The 10,891-nt window shown below is 33.0% G+C and overlaps 1 protein-coding gene across 8 annotated transcripts in view; it reads right to left on the bottom strand.

Annotated features, from left to right (window-relative positions):
• The window catches only part of LOC106458387 (RNA-binding motif, single-stranded-interacting protein 1-like), a 133,749-nt gene that overhangs the window by 8,175 nt on the left and 114,683 nt on the right, over window positions 1-10,891 (bottom strand). For all 8 annotated transcript variants that reach the window (XM_022380810.1, XM_022380473.1, XM_013917931.2 and 5 more), the window contains 7 exons: window positions 7,987-8,144; window positions 7,204-7,265; window positions 6,742-6,821; window positions 4,378-4,421; window positions 1,892-2,024; window positions 1,551-1,649; window positions 1,161-1,253 (listed from right to left, as the gene is read on the bottom strand). In XM_022380810.1, the coding sequence (XP_022236518.1) occupies window positions 1,161-1,253; window positions 1,551-1,649; window positions 1,892-2,024; window positions 4,378-4,421; window positions 6,742-6,821; window positions 7,204-7,265; window positions 7,987-8,144 (669 nt within the window). The remainder of the gene's footprint in view (window positions 1-1,160; window positions 1,254-1,550; window positions 1,650-1,891; window positions 2,025-4,377; window positions 4,422-6,741; window positions 6,822-7,203; window positions 7,266-7,986; window positions 8,145-10,891) is intronic.

Genomic DNA, 10,891 nt, shown 5'->3' with positions numbered 1-10,891 from the left:
ATTGTAATTCAAATTTTAGTATTATACATTATTCAATTTCTTAAAAGTAAATATCAAAAGTAAAACTATAACATCGATTTTTGTGTGTCATGTGGCACGATGAATGCAGCACTGGTTCAAATTAGATGTTTGTGATATCAAAATACTAAGTCTACAGTTTCGTACAAATTAGGAACTCAAATTACCAATATTGACAAGCTAGAATATAAAATAAGAACCTTATATCTTTTCTATTTGCTGAGATATCATTCATGAAATTATTTCGTTTCATATTCTCCACATGTGAAATTTTAAAAAGCTTAGCAACCTGCATCAAGCAGCATCTGGGTACAAAGGTATAACTAGAAGGGATAATTGTTTGCTTTACTTCTTTATTTACTGTTCTATGTTTTAAGAAAAATAAGTTTAAGAACATATTTCTAAATAGTAATAACATATATAATGTATAATAATCGAAATGCGACTTTTTTTACAAAATACTAGTCCACTAAAACACAGTCAAGACAGGTCACTTTGTAAAGACTAAAGGTCAGTTTTATATTATTGGATACGGTAACATGAGCACACGTGTGCCTCGTCATTGTAACTTCTGTATCATTAGTCAGGCACGGCTGAAAGGTCAATATAATAAAAATAATGAATATATATAAATGTATAATGTTATGAGATTTAAGCTATTTAGTCTAAACATTTATGTTTTCATGTTATAATCTGTTATCATTCTAGAATGAAAGAGGCATAATTTATATTTATTTCGTAATTTTTTACGGTGGTTATGAGATCAGTGAAATCTACTGAAACCGTCCAGAGATTCTTAAGAAATGTTTGATAATTATCTGGACATTATAAAGATTTTGCATATGAAATTTTAAATCTTAAAATGAAAATTACTTTGCATGTTGGATAGGCAACATATGAAAAGAAAAAAAAGGCATGAGAAAAATATTGCTTTATAAACCTTAAGCACTGTAATGTTTACTGATAATCTACCAAATTTCGTTAACACACACTTACTAATTTAAAAGCATGAAAACTATAACAAGCACAAAATGGTTACGAGGTCAGTCTCAGGGACCGAGCCTGTGCTGAAAGAATTAAAGAGCCATATGTGATGGAAAGATTTAGTTTGATTATGCTAATTTATCATGTACAATACATACCTCTGGTACAGCTATAGAATGAATAAGATGGGCTGGTTGTGGATACAGAGGTGTTCCAGCTCCAGCATAAGCTTGATGAGTCCCTGGTATGTACTAAATTACAAATCAACCAATTTACTTTATACTAAGCAAAAATTAATTTGACAGAAAAAAAATATCCTATAATATTCTTAATTTAATTGAAGATTAAAAAATATCTTTAACCCTTACTAACAAATACAGATATGCTTAAAAAAAGTCACTTCAAGATATAAGGGAGTAGTAGTTCGTTACTTTTATCTTACTATACTTCTCAAAATGTGAATAAGAATTTATCAAAATACATAATATAGGGCATTATTTCATTAATATTACTTTAAGCTAATGGTATGAAACAAACAAATCACTTACAGAAGTGTTGGTTAGCTGCAGCTGAGACATCTGGGCAGAGAGGTGGGACATAAGAGTCCCATATGGCAGAGTGTTGGGGTCTAAAGATGATGGGATCATCTGGAAAACAGAATTCATTTAACCACATCATATTGCAATAGACACTATAATACTGAGATAAATAAATACATAAACTTAAGTCTGGATGACATAACAAATATACTTCTGTTGAAATTGTTTTTCAATGTATGAAATCAATATGGCAGAAAAAAAAAACTTGCTATTTTACAATCATTTCTCTTAGACACAAATAAGTATTTTCACAAACACACTGACCATCAATAAACCCACTTTCTACTCACCTGGGTCATATGAGGTTGAACAATGTACTGTGGATGAACCCACGCTGTGCCCGGCTGCATAGGGTAGGTGGTCATAGGTGAAGGGTAAGCCCTTTGATAGTTACCCATGGGAGTGATCAGTTGGGCCACAACTCTATTTATGGAATAATAGAAAATAATTTAACCATCTTAGAACCATGAATGATGGATCAATTGAGCAAAGAGGTTGTTAGAAAAATATGTAAAGCCAACACCATATGAAAACTATGTTTAATGCCACACATATATATGTATAACAGATACCTTTCACATCATAAAAATGGTTTGTGTACTATGACTTAAATCAGTGGAAGGAGCAGCTCATACAATTTGTCAAATAGAATAAACAAACCTTCATGTTTAAAATTTTTGTAAGAGAACTAAAAATGCTAACTATTTAAACCACCTAGCACTGGTAATGCTAATGATGTTGAAATTGATAAAGACAAGGAAAGCTAAGTACAGTAGTCCCTCTCTTAAGCAACCACACTGTGGTTCACATTAATTGTGGTCTTTCCTCAGGGAAGGTGGTGCTTCAATATTGGACTACTCCTAGAAGAGCATGGCTAGATGAATGAAGAAGTTAAGAGTACAGTAATTACTCTGTATTGCACACAAGTTGTTGTAATGCATGTAAGTGAGACCATTTGTTTCTACCACATATGTAAACACAATGCATACTAAAATAAGAGAGAAAATAAAATGCCATACATTATAATAATCTACAAGTTTAGTCTGTTTGATGCGTTTTGAATTGCACATAAGACTTCTCAATGGCATCCTTGCTCTTGCTGGCATATTCCAGCTACGAGGGGGGTTTTGATGAACAACTGCGAAGTTTTTCAATTGTTCCAAATTTCCCACAGATGTTCCTGCAGACACAACTGCTGTTACTACACTGTCATCCTCGTCCTCCTCATTTGAAGAAAGAGTAGAAGTTTGGCCCCTGGTATCAACCAATACTTCTTTTCCCAGTCTACCTGTATAGTTTTATTTATGGCAACATCAGCATCAAAGTTTGCATACTCTTCCCAGGTCACATCAAAATTCTCCACAAAGGTTACAAGATCATTCAACTTCAAGATTGTCTTCTTCACCATCTTCAGGCAGATCTTCAGAAAAACCACATTTGGCAAAACACTTTTGAATTGTCGTACATTATCTCATGCACTCTTGAACCACAAGACAGCATCCAGCATATTTACCTTCTCGGTCAAGTCAGTTGCATGTGTGGCTTCATCCATGTGAAACAAAACCTGTCACATGAGCAACTCATGTTCTTGATAATTCCAGAATCGCATGGCTTAATCTTGGACATAGTGTTCAGTGGCAAAAAAAAACAAAAAACAAGCTTTACATTGCTAAGGACAACATCAGGGTGCACAGTACAGTTGTTCACAAACATACAAACAGAGCGATCTTCAGCTCTCATTTTGTTATTGACCTTGATGAGCCACTGCTGGAATAACTTACTGGTCATCCATGCTTTTTTGTTTGAAACGTATGTCACAGGGAGATAGAGTGAGTTAGCCATGCCTTGAAGCAACGAGGTTTAGCACTGTTCCCTATGATGAAGGGTGTCAGCTTTTCTCCAGCTGCAGAACATGCCACCAAAACACTGATCTTGTCCTTTGACTTCGTACAGTTGAGTATGAAAGAGACCAGTCTGCATTAAATGTGTCTTCAAGCCTGTAACAGGTGCTTATATAGACTTAGAACATTTACTCCAATCGTATATGACAGCTGGGTCTATATCACCACCTTCTCCAGATAGGGTAGCAATGTACACATTGTGGTGCTTCTTCCACCAGTCCAAAACCAGAAAAACCAAAGTGAAAATGACCAAGATTTTCTGCACCAATCAGTGCTCTCGCTTGAATCATCCTGCTACTGACAGGGATGTTCTTTGCCCTGGCTAGAGTGAACTCTGGTACAGTGATCGGAAATGAAGGGTGGTCACTAGCGAGGGGGACTACTGTATCAATATTGAGATTGGCACAGTAAATAAGACTGACAAATTAAGGTTATGTTTATATTCACATAACATCATGAGAAAGAAAAGGTAACTGTCAAGATTAGAATGTTGCTAAATTATGCTATTGTTGAAGGGTGTGAAAAAAACCTGAAGAATGCTTGTCCTTTTTAGTACACTATGTATTACTACAAAAGTATATTAGTTGAAAGGAGTACTATAATTTTGTCTTTATCATACCATTAGAAACAAAGGAACACCTGTGTTACTGAAGAGTTTAATTTTAATTCTGTTGCATTCCCTTATATAATTCTTGATCTAAAAAAAGCTGTATATGGAAATTTCTGTAGAATGTGATATATTTCTCATTCATAATCATTAAGCTCACATGCTGTGATATTTACATTTTAAAACAATTGGTGAAGTTATAGATTTTGATTATAAAAAACACAATATAATAAAAACAAAAAGCCAAAAAAAATCTGTCCATACTGACCCATTTTGTGTCACTGCTGACTGATCATAAGGCAATGGAATACCCTGAAAAAAAAACATACATTAACCTTAATTTGTCTATTTAAAATATGAAAAAAAAATCATTATGTTTAATACAATGAACATTTTCTTAAGTCCTATTCTTAAGGGAATCTCGTTACAATTTTTGATTTTCAGAATATCAAACAAAATACCATAAATGCTTTCCTTTTATTATTATTTTTTTTATGTCTTTCCATAATATTACAAAACCATGTACTAAACTGCGCAGTGTTTACTGGTGTGAGGGAGAATATTTTTCAAGAACTGATGCAGAAGCATGTGCAAGCACCAGTTACAACACCTCTTCAAGACTTTACTAGTATCATTGTAGGTCAAACACATTAAGACAGTTGGCTTCAAGTTCTTTAAATGCATCAGTTATTTAATTTTCTATCAACTGTTTTGATGAAGTTTGTTTTTGGATGACTGCTGCAGTGCTTCATGAGTGATGAATCTATGTAAATCTGAGCTTGCTCGGGACCTTCCAGTACATGTTATCCACACCAGAACAGGACAATGACCAAGCAACCTTATACACAGGGACAAGAACAGCAAATGAAATTTTTGGTTGGTCCTGAGCCCTAGCCTATTAAGGTTAGGGGTCAAAAGCTATCTACCAGGAGGCTCTCTGGTATATTGTAGGCCATTTTTAAGCACTAAATATTCCCACTATTTACTGATAGAATGATCAATAAACATTGGAGTTTTGCCACATTAACTCATGTTCCAGTGATCAAATTTACAGACCAATTAGTATACAAACTGGCCATTTAATGAAATATTAAGGGCAGTATTTGTACAAATCAGTCTCCACTAGGGTAAATTAATGACCAATAATTTACATACTTATTTCTTAAGAGGCAGATATAAAATATTATGTATGTTCATGCATGAACCTTTGCCTATCCTGATACACTTTTGTTTTGTTTTTTAATTCTAAAGCAAATTGATGAATGCTGGATTTAGCTAATAAAGGAATATTATAATCCAATGGTGGATAATGCCAGATCTCTGTCCAATTTAGGCTCCAAATAGATGATTTCACACAAAAAATAATATAATGCTTGGTGAAAGAAAAATGTCTATTGTATTCTAAGAAAACGAGTGAAAGCAAATGTCAACCACATTAGATCTGCTATATCTCGTGCCAACAAGGCCTTTGGCCCAAACCAAGGCTCCCTGGGCCAGCTAGGATACTACAAACACAGTAGTTGTCTAACTAATTATGAACAAATAGGAAAAAATCTCTCTACATTAAGGCAACTGTCAAAAGATTGAAAGCTAACCTCTATCCTGCTTTATTTGTTTGTTTGTTGAATTTTATATAAAGCTACTCCAGAGCTACCTGCACTAAACATCCCTAATTTTGAAGAGATAGGCTAGAAGGAAAACAGCTAGTCAACATCATCCACCTCCAACTTTTGGACTACTCTTTACCAATGAATAGTGGGATTTACCTTCAGATTATAATATCCCCCATTGTTGAAAAGGCAGGATGTTTGAGAATGGATTTTGTCTCCATGACCCACAGATTGTGAGATGAGCAACCAAACTACAAGGCTAATCCTTTTCAACTATCTACCATTGCACTTTAAAAAGTTTGAGCATTTCCACGGTGTTGATACCTTTGGCTTCAAGATGTTTTGTGACTGATCTGTTGTATGTCAATCAACCATTTAAAAGGAGCCCCACATAGTGATTTCAGGTTAACATTAACATCAAATCAGAAAAGGCAATCTTAGATAGAGCATACTTGTAACAGTACTTTGTCTCTGACCTCAGCACCCCCACCAACATGTGTCTCACCAGATGTGGCCAAATTGTGTGGATGGACAATCTGACAACAGAAGTTGTGGCCAATTCTCAGCCATGTATAATCATTTTGCTTTTGTTATGTACAAGTGCTCTTCAGTGGAGTCTCCATTACCATGTAACAGTTTTCAACAGCTAATAACTTTTTTTTTATAAATAAGAGAGCACAATGGCCTATTGGCTTTCTAAACACTATTAATTATCACATTACTGCATAAGCCTTTCTGCACTAATTATGTTTTGGAGCTCTCAGTATACAGTTCTTCTCACAATTAACATTATATAAAACTTACTGATCAAGTACCTATATACATGAAAATTACTGATACTTAAACAAAATACATTATAATATCTTATACATTTCTACAAAAATTATGCCCTTTAAATTTGGAGATTGTGTAATAAACTCAAAATAAAAAGCTCACTAATTTCAACAATTTTTAAAAGTTCTATCTTATGTTTTACTGATTTAGAAGTCAACCATGATTCTTACATTCCCTTCTCTCCCTACCTGTTGCTCTAGAACCTTGTATTGATGTTTCTTTTTATTTCCACCATCAGCAAACTTCACCAACAGAGGTTCTTTAGAGGCTGAAATAAGAAATTCACTTAACTCACTAAGTAATAAAATAAGCTTACAAGATGATCCAGTAAATAATTCAATGTTAAAAGTCAACTTTCTTTACTTATGATAATAGAAAGCATACATAAGAAACCTGCAAGTGCACATAGTTCCTATATAAATCACAAAATGAAGAAATTCTTGCTGAAAACAGACTGATATGAAAACAACATGTGAACTCTTCTTTTACAACTAAGCTGTAACATACTAAATGAGATCCAATATTTCATAAGAAATTACTTAACCCAAAAAACATACAAACAATGAACTACACACACACACAATTATGATGTAGTTTTACTCAACACACTTTACTATTTGCTCTACAACTTTCTAATACTTCATACTTACCATGTAAAAATTTTCCATTAAATACATGTATAATTTGGTCACATTTTTCTTTGGATTCCATCCTGAAAAAGAAAAAAAAAAGTAAAATTAGCAATTAAAATATTAATTATAACAAAATATTTTACAAAAGCTTTAATGCTGCAATAAAAAAAGAACACAATTAAAGAGTGTAATTTCTTCTTTTATTTTTTGGCAGATTGCTGGAAGAGTACATAAATTTTGCCATTTTTTAATGTTATGTGTGAAACTAAAACCTTTAAAACTGGATTCTACAGCTCTTTATTTAAGCACTAATAGTCATAACAGTTATTCATTTTACTATAATACTTGTGCTTTATCCAAAAACATGAAACAGGCCAAAATAATTCTCAATGATGTAAGTTTCTGAATACAGAAATAAACACTATTGTACCTTTTTTTAACCTAGGACTACTAATGTGATTGACCACATTTATGCATCAAACTGCTTGTGAATCCATGACTTTGTTAGTTAGAAGGTCCATCCTAGCAACATACGAGTCACATAATCAGTTGACAAAAATATCACCAACATTTTAATTAATTCTACTAGTTACTGTTGGGACTACATATGTGTTTTACAAACAAAAGTAGTAATTTCACTCAATTTTCTTACCATGAGTATTGTAACAGAAAAAGCAAAGTTACCCAATATGATGCAATTTGCAAGTAAGCTTTCACACATTAACTTTGGACGGCACTGTAAATACATAAGTTTTACACTGACATGAATAATACATTATATAACAGTATCTGTTTTCCTACCTTGCAAAACCTACACCACGAGAAAACATGTTGCTGTCTCGAAGAATTCTAGTGGAAATGACTGTACCATACGAAGATAAGAGTTTTTCAAGGTCAGCTTCCATGAGCTCCACTGGTAAATTGGCAATATAGAGGTTGGTAGGATCCTGTTCTTGTTGCTGCAAAAAAGTACAGGAAATACAACATTTAATAATGACTACATGAAAATAAGCTAAATTATGCAATAAATGAAGCCATTTAAATTTTAGAACATATCATAACAATCTAAATGTTGTATTGTATTAATAAACTTCGTGATTATCACAATTTTAGCCAAAGTAGGTTTTTGCTACAAAAATTTTAAAACCATTACATTGTGTGTACAACAAACTTCTTACTAATCAATGTAAGTGTATGTTGAAATATGTCCATGTTTGAAAGTGTGGCTGCTGATTACTTATTAATTTTACACAACTTTCTAAAACTTAATATTTTTGGAAACTGTGAAATTAATACGAATAAAATGTTCTAACTCCAGTAACTACTCCATGAAGGACTTAAGAGTCATTTTTTTTTTCTTTATGGTAGTTTCTGAAAACTATGTGGTATGTAACACGAAAGCAGTGCAGAAAGATGGATTCCTGTACACATATACTAGTTGATGCTGCCGCTGCTTGTAGCTCTAAGAATGATGTTAAAGAAAAATCAAATAGATAACATTATCAATGATGCTAGTATATCACACAGTGTTTGAAATATGACTACTTGAATTAGCAAAACAAAGTTTTCCAAGCAATACTACATTAGGTACTAGTGAACTCTTAGAGAAAACTGCTAAATTACTGAAGCATGAAAAGTTGTTTACCATTATCTTCAAATATGCAGAGCTTTTACGGTAAAAGAATGAAAATTAAATTCTGTTATTTTCATTCATATGACTGTTATTTTACTGTAGAGCACATGACTGAATTTTGTAGCAGTTATACTACAATACACATTTATATTACTTTTTTTTTAGCTGACAAACATTTTCAAAATATTGGTATTTTTTCTTTAAAAGGGTAACACATTCCTCAAGTCAATTCACAAAATTGTAAATATGCACACATAGAGACATGAGCACATTTTGTAAATACAGAACTACACAGTATCTATGCATATACAACTTAATCTGATTATTAAAATAAAATGATTGTAAGTTAAGATTTTAAAAATTATACTAATGTAATAATGTAGCTGAAACCAAAATTTTTACTTTGCGCTTTACAAAAAAAAGTCCTCCCTCTTTTCCAATCAACTTTTGGATAACAATAATGACAACATATTAAAATTATTAGAATCAGCTTTAAAAAAAACGAAAACTGCTCATCTTTATTTATTTACTGATTTTTTTCTTATATACAAGTGTCTGATTTTTAGTAATGCTAATTTTATAAATGTTTAGATGTTTTATTAGGACCAAAGATACGTAATAACCACTTCTAAATACACACTATACTTTAATTTATACTTCTCATTCATTAGTCATATTCATTTAAATACTTCTGATATAAAAATAGTAATAATACCAAAAACCAGTGTATATTTAAATTTTGCACTTTTAGCTAATAAAAAAATTATAACTCCAATTCCAACTTATGGCTTTCCTTCTTCAGATATATACTGCTCAAAGACCAGTACAAGGTTGAATATGGATCACATCCCCAGCAGATAATTGTTACGTGTCACTTTTGAGTTGGTGTGCAGGATCTGTTTCGTCAGGCCAAAAATGACACATAAAAGTTATCTGCTAAGGTTGTGACCCATGGTTGACCTTGTACTGGTTTTTGGGCAATATATCCATGAAGGTGGTAGTTTGTCCATGGATGGCAAACAACACTTGTTTACATTTAGACATTCAGCCACCTGGGTCTACAACTACCCAACCGGTTTGGGGCTTTAGCACAGCCACAGCAAGGCCGGTATCAGCTTCAACAATATGTAGAAGGCTGCATGAAAGAGATCTCTATTTAAGATAGCCAATGCTGTGTATCCCCTTAACACAAAACAGAAGCACACGAAGTAGTGGCACAGACATTGGAATCATATTCTTTTTACAGATGAGTAAATGTAACACATGATATACACTCATCTGAAGGGAACATGCAACCAGCTCATGCACATTATATAAAGTAGGCAGGAATTTATGTAGGTAGACTACAGGCCTCCATGTGTTTCAGGGTGGTACTGTGACTGGCTGGCGATATAGAAATGAAATCCTGGATTGCTATATTAGACCATATACAGATGCAATATGATCCACCACATGGGGCATGTGTTATCAGCCAATACCTGCAAGACCATATCATCATCCCTATGAATTGGTCAGCTTGTACACTTGACCCCAATCCCACAAAGCATGTTTGAGATGCTCTATGAAAACGTTTTCTTCCTCCAACCCTTTCCAAGTTATAAAAACTGTTCTGATATGTCAACTGACTCTTTTGCCTTCTTGAATTGTGTACAGCTGTTAGAAAAACCTCATCCCCTATTGATTATCCATTAATCATTGTTTCCAATTATTAATTTTTAGGGGTTCTCTTGGATATTCATTAAACATTGACATGCAACTCAAATTGGGTGAATAAATCTTGTACCAATTCTGCTTTATTTGTATTTTATTTTTTATTGCTTAACTTCTAGAAACCAGTGTACTCATGTACTCTGGTTGGAATTACATAGACAAACAGAGAGAAAGATACAATGCATGCATATCATTTTCTAACCATGTAATGTAAACATTAATTTTTCCAGTGAAACATTCATGTTTATTACTTGTTACTATACACCTGGAAAAAAGTTAAGCACCCCCAAATATTTTTCAGGATTGCTTATTGAAAATAAGGTTTAATTTTCATGATGTTGAGCAATGTTCATAATTTCAAAC

This window comes from Limulus polyphemus, unplaced genomic scaffold, assembly GCF_000517525.1.
Source record: "Limulus polyphemus unplaced genomic scaffold, Limulus_polyphemus-2.1.2 Scaffold0, whole genome shotgun sequence".
NCBI lineage: Eukaryota > Metazoa > Arthropoda > Merostomata > Xiphosura > Limulidae > Limulus > Limulus polyphemus.
Note: the sequence above shows the minus strand (reverse complement) of the source record. Positions and strands in the feature narration are given on the sequence as shown.